Source organism: Drosophila willistoni (assembly GCF_018902025.1).
Source record: "Drosophila willistoni isolate 14030-0811.24 chromosome 2R unlocalized genomic scaffold, UCI_dwil_1.1 Seg167, whole genome shotgun sequence".
Taxonomy (NCBI): Eukaryota; Metazoa; Arthropoda; class Insecta; order Diptera; family Drosophilidae; genus Drosophila; species Drosophila willistoni.
In genome coordinates, this window is record NW_025814050.1 from 5,427,774 (window position 1) to 5,451,471 (window position 23,698).

The 23,698-nt window shown below is 38.0% G+C and overlaps 7 protein-coding genes across 8 annotated transcripts; 4 read left to right on the top strand and 3 right to left on the bottom strand.

Moving 5' to 3' along the window:
- Positions 1 to 821: 821 nt before the first annotated feature.
- Positions 822 to 2,560, top strand: LOC6644153 (homocysteine S-methyltransferase 3). Its single transcript, XM_002066789.4, has 2 exons — positions 822 to 1,506; positions 1,572 to 2,560. Exons 1-2 carry the CDS (start codon positions 829 to 831, stop codon positions 1,944 to 1,946), a joined length of 1,053 nt encoding a protein of 350 aa, XP_002066825.1. The 5' UTR covers positions 822 to 828; the 3' UTR covers positions 1,947 to 2,560.
- Positions 2,561 to 3,498: 938 nt separating this feature from the next.
- On the top strand, positions 3,499 to 5,600 carry LOC6644154 (homocysteine S-methyltransferase). Its single transcript, XM_002066790.4, has 4 exons — positions 3,499 to 3,645; positions 3,964 to 4,146; positions 4,583 to 4,762; positions 4,825 to 5,600. The coding sequence occupies exons 2-4, from the start codon at positions 3,990 to 3,992 to the stop codon at positions 5,481 to 5,483; spliced, it is 996 nt and encodes a 331-aa protein (XP_002066826.1). The 5' UTR covers positions 3,499 to 3,645; positions 3,964 to 3,989; the 3' UTR covers positions 5,484 to 5,600.
- Positions 5,601 to 5,854: 254 nt separating this feature from the next.
- On the top strand, positions 5,855 to 6,545 carry LOC6644204 (NEDD8). The gene is made up of 3 exons (XM_002066791.4): positions 5,855 to 5,995; positions 6,158 to 6,288; positions 6,353 to 6,545. Exons 1-3 carry the CDS (start codon positions 5,978 to 5,980, stop codon positions 6,438 to 6,440), a joined length of 237 nt encoding a protein of 78 aa, XP_002066827.1. The 5' UTR covers positions 5,855 to 5,977; the 3' UTR covers positions 6,441 to 6,545.
- On the bottom strand, positions 6,546 to 8,476 carry LOC6644205 (glutathione S-transferase C-terminal domain-containing protein homolog). Its single transcript, XM_002066792.3, has 2 exons — positions 8,288 to 8,476; positions 6,546 to 8,218 (listed from the first exon to the last, which is right to left on the bottom strand). Exons 1-2 carry the CDS (start codon positions 8,411 to 8,413, stop codon positions 6,575 to 6,577), a joined length of 1,770 nt encoding a protein of 589 aa, XP_002066828.1. The 5' UTR covers positions 8,414 to 8,476; the 3' UTR covers positions 6,546 to 6,574.
- A 559-nt stretch (positions 8,477 to 9,035) lies between these two features.
- Positions 9,036 to 17,475, top strand: LOC6644206 (hydroxylysine kinase). Of its 2 annotated transcripts, XM_015178039.3 has the most exons (4): positions 9,036 to 9,130; positions 12,959 to 13,306; positions 16,345 to 16,469; positions 16,525 to 17,475. In XM_015178039.3, the coding sequence occupies exons 2-4, from the start codon at positions 12,975 to 12,977 to the stop codon at positions 17,343 to 17,345; spliced, it is 1,278 nt and encodes a 425-aa protein (XP_015033525.1). In that variant the 5' UTR covers positions 9,036 to 9,130; positions 12,959 to 12,974; the 3' UTR covers positions 17,346 to 17,475. The 2 variants fall into 2 exon arrangements, with proteins under 2 accessions (XP_015033525.1, XP_002066829.1); XM_002066793.4 differs by lacking the exon at positions 9,036 to 9,130 and having other exon boundaries at positions 12,905 to 13,306.
- Positions 13,774 to 16,152, bottom strand: LOC6644207 (exonuclease 1). The gene is made up of 2 exons (XM_002066794.3): positions 15,266 to 16,152; positions 13,774 to 15,205 (listed from the first exon to the last, which is right to left on the bottom strand). Exons 1-2 carry the CDS (start codon positions 16,067 to 16,069, stop codon positions 13,904 to 13,906), a joined length of 2,106 nt encoding a protein of 701 aa, XP_002066830.1. The 5' UTR covers positions 16,070 to 16,152; the 3' UTR covers positions 13,774 to 13,903.
- Positions 17,476 to 18,260: 785 nt separating the features above from the next.
- On the bottom strand, positions 18,261 to 23,020 carry LOC6644208 (protein male-specific lethal-1). The gene is made up of 2 exons (XM_023176608.2): positions 21,024 to 23,020; positions 18,261 to 20,958 (listed from the first exon to the last, which is right to left on the bottom strand). The coding sequence occupies exons 1-2, from the start codon at positions 22,923 to 22,925 to the stop codon at positions 19,192 to 19,194; spliced, it is 3,669 nt and encodes a 1,222-aa protein (XP_023032376.1). The 5' UTR covers positions 22,926 to 23,020; the 3' UTR covers positions 18,261 to 19,191.
- Between the last annotated feature and the right edge of the window lie 678 nt (positions 23,021 to 23,698).

Below are 23,698 nucleotides of genomic sequence, written 5' to 3' on the forward strand. Positions count from 1 at the left end.
GATAAAAACTATCTAATTATTGTCGGATTTTTATAAAACATTGATCATTTGACTGGAAATTCAATTTACTTTCATATGTTGAACAAGAAAAAAGTACTTTACTTTAAATTAATATCGTAAAAAGGCGTCAACCCAAAACACCTCAAGAATTACATACAATAACCCAAAATTTCGATTGGCCTAAAAACAAATACTGGCGCTAAATATAAAACTTTTGGTATGTAGTTTATCTTAGATCTACAACTTCTTAAAAGGAATATACAAGTCTAACTATAATATTAAAGATTTTGGAAAGACTGCGCTAAACTATTGACCAGATTTTGGGAGGGGCTTTTTGTTCAAACGCACCTGTAAAAAAAAACGTCAAAAGCAGACATGACAATAATTACGGGTCATCATCTAAAAACAATAACCAAAAAATAACTGAACAAATTTCTTAGGAGCCGAGAAAATCAAATTCAAAGGTTAAAAAAAACGCACTAACCCACTGACCACCACTGTATACATATATTTGTCCAGGAACGTGGGAAACCCCGAAATCCTTCATCCCGGATAAAAGCGGTGTCCGGTTATTATCATCCAAACAAATAACCCCTCGAAAATGTCATTTCCGCCCCTGTGCAAGCTGCACAAGTTGGCAGGGCCACGGGTAAAATTTTGAAAACTGCTGTTTACAAAAACAAAGTAAAACAGAAATAAAACTCATAATCTCACGTATCTCTGATAAAAAACAAATTCAGCAAAAAACAAAAAACAAGTAAGTGGAAATGGAAATCGTGTTATAAAAAGCTAATAACTTTAGTATATGCAATATCACGTAGAAACGAAATGGACGCCGACAGCAGCAGCAGCCGCATCTCTACGGATTCAAATAAAAATCCATGTGGACATGGGATTTGGGAATCCCGTGGAATATTGGTGAAATGTGGTGGCTTTGCCAGCCAATTGAGTCGTAATCTGGGCCAAAAGGTTGACGGTCATCCTTTGTGGAGTTCACGTTTCGATGCCTCCAATCCTGAGGCAGTGATACAAACTCATTTGGATTTCCTACACAGCGGGGCGGACATCATATTAACTAATACCTACCAGTCGAGCGTGGAGGGTTTCATGAAGCATCTTCAAGTTACACGGGAGCAGAGTATAGAGCTGATAGCCCAAAGTGTTAAGCTGGCGCTACAGGCCAAAGACACCTATCTCAAGGATCTTGAGGAGGCGGAGGACACTCCGTGTAAGAACAGCCGCCGCGATCCAATAGTTCTGGCCTCCATCGGTCCATATGGCGCTCACTTGCATGACGGTTCCGAGTACACAGGAGACTATTCCGATCAGGTGCAAACCGAATTGTTGCAAAAGTGGCATAAAGTACGAATCGACACCTGTCTTTTAAACGGTGTGGATGGCCTGGCTGTGGAGACTATGCCCTGTTTGCTAGAAGCCAAAGCAGTAACCGAACTGATCCTAACATCCTATAGCAATGTCAAATTCTGGGTTTCATTTCAGTGTCGGGTAAGCAAGACTCCTTATCTCTTTCACCTAATTTACATTTTCAATTTTATCACTTACTTTTTAAGGATGAAACTTCCTTGGCCAATGGAGAATCTTTCGCCCACGCTGCCCACACCATTTGGAGGATGGTGCAAGACGCTGGCCAAGAGAGCCGATTGCTGGCCATTGGTGTCAATTGTGTAAATCCTAATTTTGTCTCCAGCCTATTTAAATCTCTTAATTCTCTGGCCGGTCCAGACCGTATACCGCTTATTGTCTATAGCAATCGTGGCGAGATTTACGATAGTGCCTCCGGTGAATGGATTGGCTCGGGCCAAAATGTTGTTGAATTTGTTCCTGAATGGATTAAACTGGGCGCTCGCATTGTTGGCGGCTGTTGTCGCGTCTATCCGGCCGATATTGCGAGAATCCGCCAATGTGCCGACAGCAATCACATATAATTTTAGTTGCCTTGTTAAATGCGAAATCGGGTTTATGTTATTAGACCTAGACCTACATACATCTATCTATATGTATACACCATAACATTTATATAAATTCATATCTCTATATATAATCTGTTCATATATATAGTATAAGGTGCACATGTATGCGAATTGAAACAAGCTGATTTATGCTTATTTGTGTCTAATCAGCAAAAGAAAAACGAATCTAGCCAAGTGCGAGACGCCGCAGATATGTCACATTGCTGGGTAAACAAGTGCAAATTAATATACATACTTTGAGATCAAGGGTAGACCAGTTAAATACCCTCATCTTTTCGGAATCTTAAATACATACATCAAAAAATGTGCAATTTGTATTCTCCTTTGCCAAATATTTTGAACTTGATAAATAATTATAATAAGACATTTGCCGAATTTAAAATGTATAATGTTATTTGAAATCATATTTGAATCTTACACTTTTCAATTTAAATGCATTATATTAAAATCTTACATATAAATATTTGTGCCTTTTTTTAACTTTTAAAATCTCAAAGTTGCCAATAGATATATAATGTTGAAATGAAAATGAAAAACAAATCAATAAAATCACTTGTTTTCAAAAATTACAATTTCTGCTTATTTTGTTATTGAGGAGTTGATTAAAATAGCTGAAATTTTAAATATCAAAAAAAGGAAATTTTGGAGCTTGTCGAAAGTTGTATTCTTTTGTGGTTCTTGACCAGCAAGATCAGTGGCTTATCCTTTAAGGGGGAAATGAGAAAGTTTATTTGTTAAGAACCTCACAGTTAGCTAAAATTTCGAAATCCAAAAACGATTTTCCCCTTAAATTATATATATATCTAGAGCTTCCGCTGATGCTTTATGTTGTTGTTGTCCTATTTAATCAGTTCTTTTACTTAGTCTACCTATGATATAAAAAAACTTAAATACCAAACATAATAGATATATGTATTGATGTAATCAGACAAACTAAGTAACTTCAAGCTTTGCAGGTGCGTATATTAATATTAATTAGACTAAAACATTTGACTAAAGCATTAATACCCAATTGATACCCTTTAAGCAGTCAATAAACCTCTCGAAGAGTGAGTCTAGTCGGCACCGGCTGGTCTGTATAGAGGTTATCATTGAATCACTAGGCGGTCTCCATGAGTCTGTCTTGGACTTTTGTCCAATCCAATCCAATCCACGCACTTTGACAATAAACAATTTCATCAGCCTTGAAGGAAATATAACGGTGTTTGCCGTTCGCTGTGGAGAGGTACAAGGACCGGGCCGGGTCTGTGAGATGGCATGGGTATGGGATATGTTCATGTTGTCTAGCAGCTGTGCACTTGCCTTATCAGAAAGCACTTGCCTACCAGTCTAGTTTCAGAATCAGTCATACATACATACATATACATACATACATATATACGTAATCGTGTTTACTTTTTTTTTAATATTTTGTTTTTATGCTGATAAGAGGCTCGAGCTGCTCCAGCTGAGCCAGCGGGCAGCCTATAAAAGCTACCCGACATCATTGTAAAACACTTAAATCGTTGTTGGACCGTCTATAGTGGACTACAGACCATATTCCCTTGGCGAATATCTATCTTTATAGTATATTTTAGTGCAATTGTAATTCAAACGAAGCTTGTTTTGTAATTGAATCGGATTAATTTATACTTGATATAAATATAATTTCAAGGTGAGTCTTGATGAGCTTACTATCATAGCTCATGTCTGGCAAATGATCAATTTTAATTAAAACTTGTTATTGTTATTATTTATTTGTTTGTTTTCTCTAACTAAAAAGAAGTTCACTGAACTGTTGATAACAATTTGTATTCGTTGTGTTTTCTTTTTTTTTTTTTGCGATAAGTGGTTAAAGGGTCTGGCATTTGTTTCTAACGGTCATTATAGTTACATTGTAATTGCTGATCAGATGTCAAGGTTCCCATAAACAAAGAGTAATCAAAATTCTTATCACCTAAATGGCAAACGCTTGCTTTTTATTTACTAATAGGAACATCTGTCAGGCAACTGGTAAATATGGCTCTGTCGCGGGTTTTGGTTAAAGATGGCGGTTTTGGCACACAGATGACCGTACATGTTGGCAATTCGGTGGACGGTGACCCATTGTGGAGTGCTCGTTTCAATTCCACTAATATGAGTGCTGTCATTAATACTCACCTGGACTTTTTGCAGAGTAAGTTGAAGTCAAAAGAAAAAAAACTGACCTAGTTTGCTGTAAAAAGCTTACGGCTTCCTGTTGATCTTCATTTTGAAAGTGTGTAATATCTAGTTACTCTCTTGATCCTGATACGGAAAGTAAAAAAAATTGTTATTATTTCCTTTACCACGACCTTTCCAGTCCTCTCTATTCTAAAAGAACTTAAAGTTATAAAATAAAACCAACTTCAGCTTAATAGTTTATAAAATGTTTAAGACTGAATTTTATGACTGCATCATTCCTATCTAACTATATGCATATCTACATATGTCGTATCTATATCTCTTAATTACCACACTTTACCGTTAGATACAAGGTTTAGTGTCTAATTTGAACGATGAAAAAACTATAATATCCCTTTTAAAACTAAATCGATTAGATTTCACTTAGCAACAATTAATTATTATTTTAGATGGAGCTGATATCATATTGACAAACACTTATCAGGCCAGTGTCGAAGGTTATATGGAGTATTTGGAGCTGGATGAGGAGCAAAGCATTGAGCTGATAAAGAATACTGTGAGATTGGCTCATATAGCCAAGGAGAAATATCTCACTGAATGCTATGAAGCGAAATTGGCTGTGCCAGAAGGTAAGTTAATATCTAGCTAAAATTAAAAGGTTCCCTTCACAAGTACATTTTCTGTTTTTAAGGTTTTCCTCTGATTATTGCATCAATTGGACCATTTGGTGCTCATTTGCATGATGGCTCTGAATATACGGGTAGCTATGCAGATTTTGTTCCCGCCAAGACAATCACTGATTGGCATCGTCAGAGAATCGAAGCTTGCGTGGAGGCTGGTGTGGATGCTCTGGCCATTGAGACAATTCCTTGTCAAATGGAAGCCGAAGCTTTGGTCGAAATGCTTTGCGATGACTATCCTGATGTGAAATTTTGGGTTGCCTTCCAGTGCAAGGATGAAACCAGTTTGGCTCATGGTGAAAGCTTTGCGGATGCTGCCAATTCTATCTGGGATATCCTAAGTGAGAGAAACGCCCTGGACAAATGTTTGGCAGTCGGTGTTAATTGTGTTCATCCGAAATTTGTTACTGCGCTGTTCAAGAGCCTCAATGGTGAAAGAAGTGTGGACGAACAAATACCTCTTGTCGTGTATCCCAATAGTGGAGAAGTCTATGATGTTCTCAATGGTTGGCAAGGACGTGAACACTGCGTGCCGTTGGCCAACTATGTGCCTGAGTGGGCGCAATTAGGTGCCAAAATTATTGGTGGCTGCTGTCGTACCTATGCAAGAGATATTCGTCATATAGGAGAGGCCATACGTAACTGGAATAAATTGAAGAAAAACGCTTAGAATCCGTACATGGAGATCTCAGGTTTCAAACGAAGTGCATTTGATTTAGTTGTAAATATTTTAAACAGTATAGGTTTTATTTAGAATTCTAATAAAAAGACAAGACAAAAAACAAAATGATTGATTACATGCTTTGATAAAATGGTTTACAAAATCGTGATCGGTATAAGTCATTTTCAATTGACTCCCAATTGGAAAACATATACGTAAATGAAAAACAAACGTTTTTGAATATGTAACGTTTCAAATTTTCATTTTAACATCAACTATAACATATTCTGTTAAAGTGAACGAAATTTTGTTTACAGCTGTTAAATAATGCCTCACTAGCCAACACTGAGCCAAATCAGTGTTGCATACCCTATTGCAAATTAACTCTTTTGCAACACGGCTAAGCCCAACAACAAATTTGCAAAAAAAAAAAAAATATAGTAATAGAAAAATTACAAATTTTAGTATTTCATCAATTTTAGAAAAACGTCGACACAAATAACATGTTGATTAAAGTTAAAGTAAGTTTAGTGTATTGTGTTATTGTAGATAAACTTCATTACTTTTGCCGGTTTTATTGCGACAAGGCGCCATGCGTCAGCATCAGCCTGATCGCAACAACAAAAACCCAAAAATTATACAGTTAGAGGAATTACATATATTTCTCATCTCATTTTTCGTAGACTCTGACTGGCAAAGAGATTGAAATTGACATTGAACCCACAGATAAAGTGGATCGCATCAAGGAGCGTGTGGAAGAAAAGGAGGGTATACCACCGCAGCAACAGCGTCTAATTTTTTCCGGCAAACAAATGTAAATAATCCAGCAAAATGCAAAGGATCCTTTGAAATAACTTTCTTTCAATATTTTCGAATAGGAACGATGACAAAACGGCGCAGGATTATAAAGTGCAAGGCGGATCGGTTTTGCACTTGGTGCTGGCCTTGCGAGGTGGCCAACATTAGATAAAATATCAGCAAATCTTCGCTTTACATTTTTTCTACATCTGGAACACTCTAGCCTAGCCCTAGCCCCTTAATGTTACTCAAATAAAAAACGTTATAAAACTATCGAGGGTTCCCATTTCAATTTATTTCATTTACACATTCTCATAACGTCCAACTAGCAAATGATTCTTTGGCGTGCACTGTTCAGGTTTAAGGCGCGTTAGGATCACCATTTTATAGCCAGCTTCTTCGGCCTGCAATTTACGATCCGTGTCCACAATGCACATGCACTTTAGACCTTGAGCCGTAATCTCTGGCTTACAATTCTTGGTGCCCAAGTCGTGAGCCTGATCAGCAGCGTGGGCTATATATAGATAATCGTTGAATGTCAAGACCTTTTGGAATTGCTTGCTGAGCGGATATGAAATGTGAGGCATCGGCTGCAGTGAACCATAGCAACAGGGACAACAGACAAATCTGGCCCGCACTCTTTGGCATTGCTGGAGGACAATGTCGGTGGCAGTGCCACAGGCATGCAGCGATGTTCCAATGTCGAATTGACCAACAAAATAGTCAATGTTACACTGGTAGAAGACACAATTGGTTAACTTTAACTCTGCGGCTCGCTTCTGAGCCTGGCTCAAGGAGAACGCCTTATTTTCTAGCACTATAATTATACAATCGGGCAATTGAAGGGCCAAGAGAATTGCCAAATGACCAGTACCACTACAGAAGTCCACGATGCGATCTCCAGGCTGGGCCAGGGAAATAACTGCATTGGCCATGTTCTCCAATTGCTTGCGCTTCCGTTCCAAACGCTTTTCTGGCAATGCCGAACTCTTCTCATGACTAGGTTCGATTTCCTGCCAATTGATTACTTCTTGGCCATAGCTATGCTCCGAATTACTTGAAAACTTTATGCCAAGTTGTTCTAGTTTGGCCAAAGCCAAGTCCACTTCTTCCTGGCTAGTGTAAATGCGATTTCGAGGCTTATAACGCTTGGGATCTGCCTTATATAGACTGTTGGCCTGGCAATCGGGTATAGATAAGACCTTAGTTCTCTTTTCCACTTTTGCAGAGATAATTAACTCTTGCAATATTCTCGAGCAATTGCCATCAAAGGAGTCAATCTCACTTAACCATGTACTAGTCAATGGAAAATACTGCAACATGTGGTCACAATGCTGGAAAATGATCTTCATCAGGGGATACAGGATTAGATCGGCAATGGTAAAGCTAACACCTTCGGCAAAACGATGTTCGATAAGCAAATCCTCTTTGGGTGTCGAACAATCAATGACCACCCGTTCTTTCCGTTTGATTTTTGGGCCATTCGTGTCAATCTGATTGGCTTGGTCACGAGCCTGCTTATATATATTATGCATACGAACCGGCTCGTTCATATGCTTCTCGAACCTCACCACCTCCAAAGGAACAGACGTAAGTTCCTGACCCTCTAGTAGACAACTAACTGCCTGAACCACGTCCACTTCACAGAAGCGTGTCCAAATTGAGGCCTCAGCCGGAGCCAGCAGGCAGCTATTTTTGAAACCCAACAGTTTGGAGAGCTCCACATTCGACTGCCTTCCAATTAACTCTCGACAGACAGCACAAGCTCCAGCTATATAGGTATTGCCATTCTTAGCATAGATGGGCAAACGTAGATCCCTAATGGCAGACAGTGAAGCGGCCTCCCGACAGGTTATATTCTGCTCCGTCAACTCCCGATGCAATTGCAGCTGTGAGCTGCGTAAAGCTATGCGTCCTCCCTCGATTTTATTGGATACAAAGTTCACCTGGACACAAGAGGAGAAAGAGATTGAGTCAATAGTAAGTTAAGCTCCAAATACCATTTTGAATATCACCTGTATATTCTTTGGTTCATTTAGATAGCGTAGGACATAGAATGCCATGAAAGAGGAAACACTTGTATATATTTTAGTTTCAGCTTTTTGGGTGCTTATTTCGATTTCCACATATAATTGATCCATAGTTTAATTAATCAAAATCAATTAAAACATTTAAAATTAAAATAAAAAAGGGAATTTAAGCAACCAAAACTTAAACAAAATAAAATAAATGAAAGAGATTGCGGATTGTTGGGGGAGGAGGGAGAAAATAGAGATGAGCCCATAAAAGTGAAGACAATAAGTTAGAGCTTTATTCAATGATTGACGATCAGGTTTTTTATTGCATATATTATGTATGTATATTCCTAGAAAATTGAGTAGGATCATTAATATATTATTGATTTTGAATTATATCTATGTAGGTTATCTTAGCCAAACAAAGTGTTTTTTTTTAAATAATTTTGAAACGATATCTAAAATAAACGAAAAAAATTTTCTCTTGAAAAGTGTCATCTCTAACGCGTTGGATATTTTAAAGCACAGCAGCTGATTGATATTGGCATTCACATGTTAACGTTTTGCGTTTGCAACTATTTTAAATGTGTTAATTCATTTGTGGTTTTTGTTATTATTAAACACATTGGTTTTCTATATATTTTCACAAATCAATGCAAATTTGATTGTTTTACTAATTAGATGCCCAACGTAATTGTACTTTCATTCATTTGCCTTCGTTTTCATTTCGCTGGTACGCATATTAATAAAGTTAAAGCAACAACAATACCAAAACTTAGCCCTTGGCCTTGAAATTGTAATTGAGCCGAGATTGAATTAGTCATTCCAGTTTACAAGCTACAGGTAAAGTCACTCAGTTTGTACATCAGAACTTTTAACTCAAAACATGCATACATATGTAAACACAAACAATTTTTGTTTGTTGATTTCTCTCATTAGCTATCAGCTGTGCATATTTACATGCATTTCATTGAATTAATTATATCGTGTCTATGTTTCTGACCGAGTGTATGTGTGTGTGTTAACGTTACGATTTGGCCAATGGAAAAATTCAACAACACTGCGTATGAGCAATTTGAGTGAAGGTCAACCAATACTTCGAAAACTGCCTACAAATCAGATAAAATTTAACCCATTTTGACCAACAAATTTGAAAAACATTTTATCAACTCATTTTCATCTTTGTATTTAATAATCTTTAAAGATTTATAGTATACTGAAAGCAATTACACTGAAAAATGTATATTGATTTTAATCAGAAGTTTGCATCTCCGACTTGATTAAGTCTATATATGTATGTATGTACATAAGTGAATATTTTGGACCAGCAAGACAATCTGGGTTCATCATGTATTATGTTCTGTATAAAATTAAGTGAATTACTATTATCAACTGAAAGTCTTCGGTGAAAAACATTCTATTGAATCTTATGAAGTAACTCAAAATCGGTACTTACATAACTTTATAGGAAAAACCTCGAAGTGCTATAAATTAAATAACTATACTATATATGTAGATAGGGAAAACATATAGTCAATTCATTTTCCTTATCGTCCCTCTGGTCTTATCAACGATATTTTAAAAACCAAGTACTATATTAAAGACAGTACCTACTCATTTTTTATTTGAGTAATCAAAACTTGAGTCAGTTCTAATTCACACGTAAGTGGGTACTATAAATACACACAGGTATACATATAGGTAAAAACACTGCAAAATAATCCATTTAGTTTTAAAACAGTAGTGTTTTAAAAAAAAAAAAAAAAAATATTTGGAAAAAATAAAAAAATGTGGTAAATAACTGACCAGCCCAAATGATATTATTTTGCCTTAAAATGCACCTCCATCCAACCAATAACTTCTACCAATATACTTGGGATTCGAAAAAAAAGATCAAATTTCAACAATACAAGGTGTTTTACATTTTTGACCACCACTGTATATGAAGATAGATCTGTACTTTAGATGTTTTTCCTAGTTTTTTTTTATAGAATTATATTTCTATAGCTTTGGGATTTTGAATTCTCCAAATATAAAAATGTGTGATAATTCCAAAACATCAAATATGTAAACTTTGGGTAAAATCCTATATTGCCAGTGACGTATCATGTTGGTAAAAGAAATTAAGTGAAAATTACGATTACAATTAACGTTACAATGTTTAGTCAAGTTGTCGATCATTATGGGAAGAAAAATCTTAGTTCTAAACCAGTATAGTATACCTAGTATAGTCTTTGTGAAAATCGGTTTTATTTAGTTTGCGGTGGAAGTGGGCGTGTCAAAAATTTAATATAGTCTCCGAGGTCTAGGTGTTCATACGGACGGACGGACGGACATGACTAGATAGACTCGGCTGTTCATCCTGATCAATAATAGGTAAATAAAGTATATAATAAAGTATAAAGTTATTAGGTCGGAAAAGATTCCTTTTCCTTCCTTTTTTGGCGACTTTAATATACCATTTCACCTTCTGGGTGTATGGTATAAAAACATGCAAAAATAGCCAAAAACGAGAGCATTTTTTTTAAAATTATAATTAATATATCTAAGTTAAAAATAAATATAGTTTTTTGACTAAATTGACTAAATATGAGCTTCATGAAATTAAGTTTTATTGGAATAATTTGCAGTTCTTTGGCATTTTGTTGTCTCACTTGAAAAGATAACTTGTTAATTAGAATGACTTACATATATGTATTCCAATTTGTTTTTCAACATTGAATAAGATATCACTTTCAAAAACAGTTCAAATTTAACAAAGTTAAGTTAAGTTCTTGAGAGCTTTTTGAGAACTTGTCAAATAAAATATTTGTCAATTCACACATTTTACTCAAAACTGTGATTTGGTAAATAAATGGACATTAAATAAATTTTTCAGTGATCAAAATTCTTTCGGAAAGCAATTTTGTGCTTGTGATTAAACATATGTATTAACATAGTCGTACTTTAATACAAACATATATATACAGTGACTAGCAAAAGTGAGTGGATGTTCACAAAACTGACATTGGCCATCCATAAAAATAAACCGTTCAAGCAAATTCAACAAAATATGATGTTTTAGGTTTTTTATTCTTAATCAATAGGTGTAAAGCAAAAGACCATATTTCAGCGGAGTCAAAAATTTGTATCAAAAAACTAAAAACAAAACCATAAACTCATTTTAATATGTTTGAAAGGATTTAAAACCTAACTTGGTTAAACTTGGTTTGGCATGCTTTCCACCAAATTTTTTCCAATTTACTTTGAATTCAATTCCATTTCATTTTCACACGGTCCCACAAGTCGCCCATATTAGTTGAGGCTAATTCAAACTCCACAAGTTGTCCTTTCACTATGGACCAAGGTTTTTCAATCAGATTAAGGTCGAGACTCTGTACTCTGTGACACTCATCATTTAAAAGTTTTGTGGTCCAATCCAGGCCTTAGCAATTTTTGTTGCGTGTTTTTTGATTGCCAAACTCAGTTATGTGAGCATTCACTCACTTTTGCGCGCCACTGTTCCGATTTTTAGTACTTTTTAAAACTTTAACAATGCTCAAGAAAATATAGTTTTGAAAATTAATATGATTTTTTTACACAATAGGTAATTATATATGTATATATTTTAGATATTTGTTTTTACTTTCAAAACTATGTATTAACTACTTGCATCTTATCAATCATTTTGGTAATGCAAAAAAAGGAGGTCAATATTCATGTTAATATAAAGTAATGCAATAATACCTGATCAATTTTGTAATTGTATATAATTATGTATGTATGTATGTGTGTGTGTGTGTGTAGGTATAGGGCTTTGTCTGTGTGTAAGGGTGCTAAGTGAAATGGATCACGACTTTCGAGTTGTTGGCTTTGATTGGGTAACGCAGTACGACGACTGATAAAAATGAGAAAGACCTAATGCACTGAGCAAATAAATAATCTCTGAAAATGAAACACAAATGAATATATAATCCAAGCAAAACAAAACAAAATCGGGCATACCTAGTCTCGTAATCAAAATGCAAACACTGATGATATATAGACTAGAAAGAAAGAAAGGTGACGCTAACTAACACAAGTCTCTGATGTAGACTTCTACTAGATGTAGTATCTATGTAGTAGATAATATGTAGTATTCTATTTTGCTCGTAGCTGTTGCAATTGAGTAACTGATTAAATTAAATTAACCCGATAACGAGCAAGTCAATTGTTTTGGCGCCATCTAAAAGAAAGTGCTTTAGGCTATTTGTAAAACGATTTAAATGAAATGTAGTCAACATTTCTATATTGAGTAGGGCAGGAAAGATAATTTCAACAAGTTTTATCTGCAACTTAATATACCCAACTTGTTAGATAGGGTATCAAAAAAGTGAATAAATAACCAAAATAGCAGCAGAAGAGACAGTGTAGCGCGGGTAGCAGAAAACAGGGCTCACACACACACACACACAACCACACTCATACCACCATAAAGAAGACGTCAACGGACGACAGCGACGGGTACGGCAACGGACGACGGCAACGGCAACGGAGACGATGCCGAGCAACAACTTGTTTAATTGAAACAGAAATTCAATTCATTCTGCTTCGGAATTTCGTATCGTTCACTTGAGATTTTTTTTTGTATTCTGATCTTTGTTTTGTTTCGTTTTTCTTGTTTTTTATTTTTTGTTTTTGCCACCGATAAAGCTCGCACACCCCAAAAATGGAGCAATGGAATAATGTGGAGCTAACAAACATGTCCAAATCGAAATCGTATACCTTAAATCATGATTACGATGATGCTGCTAAGTTGAACAAGGAGAACCAAGTGACCTCCAATGGAAATCCAATAGGCAATGAAAATGGAAATGGAAATGGAGAAACAAACCAAAACAAACAACAAAATAAAGTGCTTGAACCTGGCTCAGAAATCAAGCCGATTGTCCATCTTGAGGATGTGGAATCATTGGTGAGACGTTTATATGGCATTTCTATAAACGATGTCAAGGAGCTAAAGGCCTATGATGATCGCAACTATTTGATACAGGAAGATGGGTAAGCTAAGAATTTGTACACAATTTTTTGGTGATTTGTCATACAAGTTGAACTGGCTGGCATAGCCATGCTTAAAAATAATTTGTAGACAATTTAAGATCGTACATAAATATATAAATGTATTATTTGTGAAAAGTTCAAAGAACTCTTTGCCCTTTTTTCTCGCGTCTTTGGTGCCTGTCTGACTGACTCTCTTTCAATGATCCCAGCAAAAGCAAAACAAATGATAAAATTTTACATGAAACCAAACTAGGCCAAGGGAGGTCGCCGCTTTCCAAGCGGATGAGTAGAGTACCAATATAGGAGGCAAATGTACATATATAGAGCTAAACTCATCTATTTATACACCCCATCGCATAGAGATCTAATTAAAGTCGTTAGTCAATCCACTTGAGCGTGAATGAATAAACAGTTGAAGGTGCGGGACGGGTTGGGTCACGGGTAACCTTGATGACTTTAACAAAAAATTTGCCTTTGATAAATAACATGTTTTGCGTTTATTACAATAAATGTTGAGATAGCAGTTGCCGGAGCAGTTGGGAACGTCTTTGCCCATTTCAATAAAAAATAAGATTAAGACTTAATCTAAGTATCTTGTCACTTAAGCACAGGTCTCTTTTGAAAGCCAAACATGCTGAGTTTCGTTTGGCTTGCTATGGCAGTGGATGATGCTAATTTGGCAGCCTTTGTTGTTGATTTGGAGGTAGTTTTGGCGGGCGGCTTGGATAGACCCACGCGTCGAGTTTGAGGCAGTTCAAAATTTTTCAATTTCTCCGATGACTGTCTAGAAAACGAACTGGCAGTCTCCTGGCTACTCGGTGGGGTTAGTCGTTCTGATCTAGAGGAACCATCATCATCGGATAGTAAAATAATGTCTTCTAATGGCTCTGGGCAGTCGGTTACTTCATCTAAAGCTTCAAATTTTGGCTTTTTACAGCAAGTCTCCTCTTGGTCTTTGTTATCTTCCTTCTTGGAGGATTCATCACATTTGTTTTGCTTGCTTGTTTCGGAGTTTTCTTCTTGTTCGTCTTGTACTAACAATTTTTGGTTGGGTGAATTTATATCTAGCCTCTGCGTATCCTCAGTAGCATTATCTGGTTGATCGGTTTTGCTGGAAAAGAAGCGGCTTCTTATTTCCACCTGCTCTCTGACAAATATGCTTCTCTTGATAGCATTCACTCGCGGCATATCGGAACCGCCGGATCTTCTTTCACCGCTTATGGGACTTCCCTTCTTGGGACTCAGTAAACGCAGTAGAGAACTATTTTCACACACAGGAGATCCTGGCTGCTTAACCATCATTTCCTTGGCAAAGGGATTATGGCGACTTTTACTTTGCACTGGCGAAGCTGGTGGTGTGTGTTCACGACGCTCCTCTGTGGATGAGCTGCTACTGCTTCTCCGTCTTCGCTTTGGATTGCAGCTGTATATGCTAAAGACTTCGGCTTCTGTTTGCTTGGCCTCCTCCAATCGCTGATTGGCTTGCATTTCCGCCTCTATAGTCGGACCATTGAAATCGACCTTTTTGAAATACAAGGCACAAGAGGTTTGAACTTGTTTCGCCGGCTTTGTGTCCTGATGCTTAAAATTAGATTGCCAAATACTTTTATGTTTTGCACGTTTCACATGCTTTGCGGTTGGCTGCTTGGCTTGGTCTTTCATCGGATCCCAATTGTCCAGACGCTTGAGCGTGAAGGGATTCAAATTGCCCAAAGCCAAATGGTAGGCTTCTTGGCTATCTGCAAGCAATGTTCCGGCATTGCTGCATAAGCTAACATCAGTCTCGAAATCCTCTAAGGCATTGAGTCGCTCCATACGACGCTCCAGAGGATTGTATATGAACATATGCTTAAATGTGGCTTCGGCCTTGAGAAAGTTCTCAATGTAGTCATCATCAACCTGCAACAAAACTCAAATATATATTTATATATATTCCAATAAGTTTGTATGTCAACCTACCTCCAGATTACGCATATTGAGATATTGTGGAATCTTCTTTAATGCTTTACGCATGTCTTCCTGTTCTGTTTTAAGTATAAATTTGCATGCCTTGGCCAGTCCGATGCCGGGCAATGAGTCCAAATAATCACAGCCTGATAATATACACATGCGTCGAAACTTGTCAAAATGATATCGATCCTCGCGACAGCTCATGGCCAGGTGCAGTTTATCTGCCTCCACTAGCAGACCATTGCCTGTTAGGTCTAGTTTGAAAATGACCTTTTTGGCACCAAATAGAGTCAGATCAGAGTCCTCAGTGACTATGTACTGGACTATCTCTGCCTTATTTAGCCAAGCCATTTGGGCGTCCGCCTCATAGGGAGCCACAATGCAATCCACATTGCGTTCTCTGCAGGCCTGAATTAGCCGCAAAGCCATCTCATGGGTGACATCCACACAACGCCGCATCTGGGAGCGAGCCTCCTCCACCCGTCCCAGACGTAAGAGCTCTGCAGCTCGTTTCTTGCTCTGCTGACGGTTTTCCCGGCGCCGCTTCTCGGTCAGTGCCTTGGCTGGCAAATGTTGTCCATCAAAGACTAAGACTGGTTTAATATCATACGACAATAACATCTGGACATACTTAAGACAGTACTGAACATATAAATCCGTATCCTCTCCACGGGCCAATTTCTCGGCGCAACTGAAGACACCCTTGTGGAGCCAGCAATATGTGTCCACGGCAACTGAGCAGCCGCGAATATCCTTTAATTGCAATTTCTTAGATGCTTTCTCTAGGAATGGTATCAGGCCCGTGATACCCATGGCCGACAATAAACTACACAAATAAATAAAACACCAATAAAACTGAGCACAAATTACCGCCAAAATAACCCTCTTTCTAGTGTGACCATAACAAAGTAGTGTTGGAAACTGGCCTATTGTGGCGCAAATAAGGGTTCAAATCAAATAATAGTGGTTTAAAATTTAAAGAAGTGGGTGCAAAAAGTAACGAATAAATTAAAAAATTTCGTCATTCTATGAAAATAAATTATAATGATTTTATATTAAATTTGTATTTTCACTCTTATATATTTCAGCAACATAAAGAATCCTCTTATTGTCTCCCATTGTCCCCATGGCTATGTGTTGAAGATTCTTAATTCTTTGGACTCCAAGAAAGTTGAATTTGTGGATGGACAAAATCAGTTATTGCTCTATTTAGGTACATTTATTTTGCTATCTTAAAAACATTTTTGGCTACAATTTACTTATTTCAGCCAAGCAGAATGTAAAATGTCCCCGACCCATAGCCAATGCCGTGGGTAAATACTATTCGGTGGAGCAGCTTAGTGGCAAGTCCCATGTGGTGCGACTCTTTGAGTTTTTGCCAGGAAAAATGTTTCACGAGGCGCAAATGTCGAAGAATTTGCTATTCCAGAGTGGGGAATTTTTAGCGAAATTGGATGGATCCTTAAAGAACTTCACACATCCGGCCTATGAAACACACAAATCACTCTGGATGCTACAATCGGTTCCTCAATTGAGGGACTTTATCTATGCAGTCAAGGACCAAGATCGTCGGACCTTGTGTGAGGAAATAATAGAAGCCTTTGAATCCAAAGTCCTGAGTGCATTAGACACACTGGATCATCAGATAATCCATGGAGACTACAATGAACAGAATATAGTTGTTTCGCTGGCCAAAAATGGCTTAGATTGGAGTGTAAGCGGTGTCATTGATTTCGGGGATACAAGTAAATCGCCTTTAATCTTTGAACTGGGCATTGCCTTGGCCTATATGATACTACAAGCCAAGGATTTATCCAGCGGAGGCATATTTCTAGCCGGTTTTACCAGCACTCAAACGATTTCTGAAAAGGAATTGGGCTATCTGAAGTATTGTGTTGCCGCTCGTCTCGCTCAGAGTCTAATAATGAGCTCTTATACTCATACACTGGATCCCACCAATGATTATGTACTGGTAACACAAGCTGAAGGCTGGAGGATAATCGACGAACTTTGGCGAAATAATCTGGAAACCATCGATGAACTATGGGCCACGACAGGACATGAGTATTTAACGCAAAGCAATAAGTAATTAACAATTAGCAATCAATTTGTCAATTAATGATGTCGAGATGTAGCACAATCTCCTGTAAACTTCAAGTATTTCAATGGCATTTTCTGTTTAATCTTTTACAATTTATCAGTTATATTATTATTATCATAAATCTTTACATTAAAACGTTTTTTTGTTTGTTAAACAAATACAAATATAGTTTTTTTTTGTTGTTGTTGCTGATGGTTTGTTGCTTAGAATTTAGTTGGGTGATTTCGATTCGTTTTTTGTTGTTTATTTTGTTTCTCCTTTTTAGGGTGACTCGTGAATTTTGAAGAAGCTTTTTTGTTTGTTTAATTATTATTTAATTGAACTAATTAACAGCTAATTACATGGTGTATAAAAGATGTTAAACAATTTTTTGTAAGTGTTTATTTATAGTTAGTTTTAAAGCCTAAATACATTACATCATTAAAGTAATAATAATTTATAATAGTATTTATTATATATATAATTATATAGTCACAAGTCTACTTAAATCTATGAATTACATTATATATAACTTTTCGATTTTCTGTTTTTGTTTTGTTTGTTTTTTTGTTTAATAACCTAAACATGTTGCTCTTTACAATGTACAAACGGGAGGAAAGCATCAGCAATAGCCTCAGCTTCAGACATTGCTAAAGATCTTATATATATATATATATATGCTAACTTTGCCTTATCGCAAAAGAGAAGAAAAAAGTGTTTAACGAATTAAAAAAGTCAATATAAATATACATATATTTGTATAAATATATATATATTTTTTTGTTGGATCTAGAATTTACAGCTTGAAAAGAAATCAAGATTTATTTAATTACACAATAGCAGGCATATATATATATATCTTCTTTTTGGTAGATAATAAAACAAGAAACATACATATATATATATATATATTACAATTAAATAAAGAAAATAAAAAAAAATAAATGAAGCTCTTCTATCCGTGATAAACTCTAAGCAGACCTTAAAAACTCTCTCATATACAAAACACACAAAAAAAAATTTATATAAAACGAAAAGAAAACGATAAAATCAAGGAAAAAGAACCGATTTAACATATATGTCAGAGAATATACCTGAGTTATGAACTCCCCCCTCGACTGACTTGCCCACCCTCCGCGTTCTCACAATCTCAACAAAAAAAAAATCCGAATAGTTCTGCTTAAGAGCTTCATCTAATATATATAACATAGTATAAATACGTCAGACAATAATTAAGAAAGAATAACTACTTTTTAGGTTCTAAAAAAAAAAAAAAAATTGTTTAACCAAAACAGCCTAATTCAAAAATTATAAAGCTGAGATGGGTGTATAAACGTATAATGTCCTTTGGGAAAAGGGGAGAACTATAGGCTTAAAAATATTTTCTTTTTTGATCCTACTGGCCCTTTTACAGCTCAAATGGAATGCTCTAGGAATGTCATAGGTAACACTTTTGAATTTACAACTCGTACAGAATTAATACATAGGCAAAACACGAGAATAATATGAAAATCTGTTGTGATCGAAATTATTTACAAACAATATGTATTCTGAATTAGATTCCTATGGCGCGGAATTCCATGAGAGCTATAAAAGGTCCTTATAAGTGGTAAATTATTACGTAATATGAAACAGAAGAGTTGCTCACTTCTGTATACCTAGTTTTAGCATAAAAAACAAGGACAAGGTGTAAATAAAGGTGTAAAGAAAAAAAAAGATCGAAAAAAAAACATTTTGAAAATAGTGAAGATCAAATACAAATTATTATAATAGTCAGCGTTGAATGAAAGCAATGTCAGCTGGCTCTGTCTGCTCATCCTCCTGCGGCTGCCGCTGCACCTCATCGTCATCTCTCTCAGGTGCCCCCAAAGACACCGCTTTTACCTGCCTTGCGTCGCTTACGCCGCTTGATAAAGACAAACGATGAGTTCAGTTCTTGATGCTTCTGTTCGGCCGCCGTGGTGGGCAACTTTTTGCTGGCCAATGTGGAGACTGGCTTCGCCTGAGCCTTGGCCCTGGCAGTCGCCGTGTCAGCGTTCTCCTCCTCTATCCAAGGCAGATTGAACTCGTCATTGGGATTCAGAGTGGGCATATTGTCGCCAAACACTTGAACTGGAACCTCATTAACAAACTGTACACCCTCAATATCCTCGGGCAGGGGATAGAAAGTCGATATGGGCAGCGGATCCAATGGAAGCAGAACTTCATCTTGCTTATGCCGCATGCGCAGCTCTTGACTGCGGATCTGTTCGCGCAGGAAGCGTTCATCTCGTCGCTTGCGTTCAATCTCATCCTTTACATATTTCTCATGACGTTTCATAAAATCCGCATCGCTCAGTGACTCGATGTCTTTGTTGTCTGAGGATGCCGGCACTGGAGTATCGTGCCATTTGGGTATTTCCAGACTGGGATTATCAGCGAGCAGTTCATCGGCCTCTTCCAGAAAGAATTCGTTGTCACAATGAATATCTTGATCTTCCCACGAACGGGTTGTATATGGATATGAAACGGTCAAAAATCCACCGCTGGTGATGCTACGTGTTTTGTTTTTACCATAGGTTTGATGGAGATTATTGGGAGTCTTGCGATTGCTGGTTGTGGTGCTTGTGGAACTGCCACTGCTCGCACTGCTCATCGACTGCGGCGTCAAAGGAGCTGAAATCTGTGATTGGGTGGATTTCTCCTCAGTTGTGGTAACTGACTTCGTAGGCGGCAAGGCTGTCTCTGCCGCTGCAGCAACCACCAAGGGGGATGGGGAACCAACCACAGCCGGTGCAGATTCTATCGAGGACGTGGGAGTGTGGTCTGGTGTCGTTGAGGGCGTGGTTATTGGCGTGGGCGCCGGTGTAATGGTTGTGGCTGTGGGTGGAAATATTAAACTGGTATTTGATACCTCATCGCTGGACTTTTTCTTTAACAACACCATCGGCGTTTGACTTTGACGCCTCTGCTGCTTTTCCAAATGCTCCTGCAACTTACGTCGCGTCTGCTCCTCGATACTAATCTCATGATTATCATTGCTCAAGTGGGTGAAGTTTGTAACCTTATCCTGCTGTGCTACTGCGGTTGTCGATTTGGTGGGCATTACACATTGCCTGAGTTTTAGTTTTAAGATTTTCTTTAGGGGCTCCTGCAAATCTTCATGATGCGCCTTAATTTTCGCCTTATGATTGGCCATGATTTTCGATGGTAACGCTGCCTTTTTAACCTTCTTTGAGTTAGGAGCAACGGCCAACGAGTTAATCTTTGCCGTCTTGGGAGCGGGTTGATTATAGATCGGGGAGGCAGGAGGAGGTGTGCTTGGTGCAGGAACAGATATCGACTTAGGTGCCGCCTGTGTGTCGTTTGTGATGGTTGGAGATATTCTAAAATCATTTGATATATCCGTTTCATCCGTTTGCGTATCAATGGTGACCACTTGCTCGCTATGGATTTCAAATTCCTCTTGAGTACCATCATCTGTAAAGTATTCCAGCGTAGAGACTTCCATTTCCACTTGGCCATCTTGCACTAATTGTCCCTGTTGTTGGTCCTCTTCATCAGCTGTTTGCAATTGCTTTTTCAATTGATGATTAGGCGTTGAGTGAGCTGAGGGTGAGTCTGTTGCATTTAATCCAAAGATCTGCAACAAAAATACAAAAACAAAAGAGTTAAAACTTGAATAGACGGGAAATTTATTGCATTTACCTGATGCTTATCTCCTGGATGAGGAGAATGCGCATCCACATTGTTAACTTTTATTTCCTCCTCTTCGTCCAACTCCATGTGGCCATTGGCATCGGTTGTATGTATTTCGTGCTCTTCCGCAACCTGCTGCTCCATCAAATGATCCTCGACCACTTGTTCTTCCAGCACTTGTTCTTCCAACACTTGTTCTTTCAGCACTTGCTCTTCCACCACTTGTTCTTCCACCACTTGTTCTTCCACCACTTGTTCTTCCACCACTTGTTCATCTACCTCTTGCTCCTCTACCACGTGCTCCTCTACCACTTGCTCATGGTCCACCACTTGCTCCTGGTCTACCACCTGCTCCTCTTCCACAATTTGCTCCTCTTCCACAATTTGCTCCTCTTCCACCAATTGCTCTTCGACAACTTGCTCTTCCTTCTCTACCATTTGTTCATCCACGATTTGCTCCTTTTCCACCAAATGGTGTTGATTCGTTTCAACCAATTGCTCTTCTACCAATTTCTCTGTCTCCTTGGCCAAATCATTTTCAATGTGTTCGGTCTCTACCAAATGCTCTTCTTCTACTACCAATTGCTCATCCACATTGTGCTCCTTGTCTACCAATTGATCTTCCAAAACGTGGTCTTCGACCATTTTCGTCTCTTCATGAATTACCACCTCTTCGACCACTTCTTCTTCGGCTCCTACAATTGTTTCGCTGACTACTTCCATTTCATGGGTCTCCACATCATTAAACATTTCCACTTTACTTGTCTCATGTTCCTGTTCCTTTTCCTGGACTTTCATGTGTACCTCTTCATCGACGTGATTCACCTGCATTTGATCCAACTTTTCTATATGATTAGAGCTGATGATTGTGGTGTTGGTGGTGGTGGTCAAACTGGAATCCTGATTTACACGATGAAGAAACATGGTGCTGACTTTTTTTCCACTTAACTTAAATTCACCCCTCCCCACTTCTCTGCGGGTATCAATGGGCGTGGCCGGAGACAGATTTGTGACTGAGGTGACCAGGACATTGGGCACTTCGCATTGCAGCAGATGTGGGTGATTATCATAAGTATGTTTCATAAGCTGGGCTAGCGATGGTTGTGGCTCCGGTCTGACCTGTTCTGCCACCAAACGCTCCTCTGCTTGTGACTTGTGCTGCTCCCTGTGCAGCTGCTGCTGCCTTTGCTGGAGGTAAAGCTGATTCTCTTCTGCAATTTCCTGATGAGCATTGATTGCCTTCAATCGTTTTGGCTCTGGCAGTTCCAAATCAAAGTCTGTTTGTGTTTCCACATGACGTACTATCTTCGCTGGCGGCTTCGGTAACTCATCATCATCGTCATCATCATCATCGTCATCGTCCTCATGGTGATGATCATCCATTTGTTGCTTGCGGCGCAGCTGGCTTCTGGCCTCCATCAACTCCGCCTCGAGACGAGCTTGCGTTCGTGTCAATTCATCATTTTGGGCAAAGAGCTTATTGATTTTTAGATTATGCTCTTCGATTTCCTTATCCCTTGCGTCCAACTTTTCACTTTGCTCCTGCAGCATATTCACATGCAAAACAATTAATCGCTTGAGATTGTTATTATCCACAATGAGAGTGACCACATCTGAGGAAGTGGAGGAGGCTCCTCCGGAGGGAGGAGCTCCACCTGAACGTCGCCCAGTGTATGCATTTTGTGATGGACCTCCTATTGGTGGTGGCTTATGATATTTATTTGGTCTGGATGTCCCCGTATGATACCCATGATGAAGCCGGCTAAAATTCTTGTTGGCATATGGACTATGGATGTAATAAGGCACCCCACCCCCGGCTACAGCGCCGCGGTAGGGTAGGTAAGCCGCATGGTAGGGTAGATCGCTGTAGTAGGGTTTTGGGTGAACCGGCCATTTGAAACGCTTGTCCATAGCGGCGGCGTTCCTACCGGTGAGATGATTGTTTTCAGCTCCTCACGAATTGTTCCTTTTTTTTTAGCATTGGCTAAACACAGATTGCATTTTATTTGAATTAATTCTGCCTTATTTTTTGGTTGTCTTCTTGTTTTGTTTTGTTTGTTTGTTATTTGGCGCTCCTGTTCGGTGCTTGTTTATGAGTGTGTGTGTGTGTGTGTGCGTGGTGTATTTGTGTGCGCGCCTCCTCTTCTTAGTACAATGCGTAAATTTCACTTTATCCACCACACTTAATTTTTTTTTCTTCTTTCCAGAAAAAAAATGTCTTCAGTTGAAACTGTAAACAGTTGTCATTGCACATGTAATACACATTAAGGCTTAGTGTTTTACATTATTGTTTGTAAAACTATTTAAGCGGTCTGTTTAGTTTTTGCACGTTTTTATTTTAACATTGCAGAAAGTCGCGTAAGCGTAAGTATGGCGTTGGTGTGGTGTGTGTGGTGACCAAATATACAAAGGCGACGACACATCTACGGCCTGGCCAGGGTTGCTTTGCATATCGAACCACGGTGACCAGGGTTGCTAAGTGTGCTGTACAATGCCACGCTGCCAACGTTTTCCCTTTCTTTCACATTTTGCATTGCTAGTTTTATTAAATTATAAATCACACAAATATTTAACATAATTTCTCAGTCATTATTATTTTCGTATTTGCAAAAGCAAATTATATAAGCGGTGGAAAACTGAAAAAGTGTTTTTCGAATTCGTTCAAGTTGGCAGGTCTGTGTATG

Coding starts and splice junctions, on each gene's coding strand:
- LOC6644207 (XM_002066794.3), bottom strand. CDS start 16,069: ATGGGTATCACGGGCCTGATACCATTCCTAGAGAAAGCATCTAAGAAA. Junction 15,206..15,265: donor TCAATATGCGTAATCTGGAG/GTAGGTTGACAT, acceptor GTTTTGTTGCAG/GTTGATGATGACTACATTGA.
- LOC6644208 (XM_023176608.2), bottom strand. CDS start 22,925: ATGGACAAGCGTTTCAAATGGCCGGTTCACCCAAAACCCTACTACAGC. Junction 20,959..21,023: donor ATCCAGGAGATAAGCATCAG/GTAAATGCAATA, acceptor TTTTTGTTGCAG/ATCTTTGGATTAAATGCAAC.
- LOC6644205 (XM_002066792.3), bottom strand. CDS start 8,413: ATGGATCAATTATATGTGGAAATCGAAATAAGCACCCAAAAAGCTGAA. Junction 8,219..8,287: donor ATGAACCAAAGAATATACAG/GTGATATTCAAA, acceptor TCTTGTGTCCAG/GTGAACTTTGTATCCAATAA.
- LOC6644206 (XM_015178039.3), top strand. CDS start 12,975: ATGGAGCAATGGAATAATGTGGAGCTAACAAACATGTCCAAATCGAAA. Junction 13,307..16,344: donor TATTTGATACAGGAAGATGG/GTAAGCTAAGAA, acceptor TATATATTTCAG/CAACATAAAGAATCCTCTTA. Junction 16,470..16,524: donor TCAGTTATTGCTCTATTTAG/GTACATTTATTT, acceptor TACTTATTTCAG/CCAAGCAGAATGTAAAATGT.
- LOC6644154 (XM_002066790.4), top strand. CDS start 3,990: ATGGCTCTGTCGCGGGTTTTGGTTAAAGATGGCGGTTTTGGCACACAG. Junction 4,147..4,582: donor TCACCTGGACTTTTTGCAGA/GTAAGTTGAAGT, acceptor TTATTATTTTAG/ATGGAGCTGATATCATATTG. Junction 4,763..4,824: donor GAAATTGGCTGTGCCAGAAG/GTAAGTTAATAT, acceptor TCTGTTTTTAAG/GTTTTCCTCTGATTATTGCA.
- LOC6644153 (XM_002066789.4), top strand. CDS start 829: ATGGACGCCGACAGCAGCAGCAGCCGCATCTCTACGGATTCAAATAAA. Junction 1,507..1,571: donor GGGTTTCATTTCAGTGTCGG/GTAAGCAAGACT, acceptor TTACTTTTTAAG/GATGAAACTTCCTTGGCCAA.
- LOC6644204 (XM_002066791.4), top strand. Junction 6,289..6,352: donor ATTTTTTCCGGCAAACAAAT/GTAAATAATCCA, acceptor ATTTTCGAATAG/GAACGATGACAAAACGGCGC.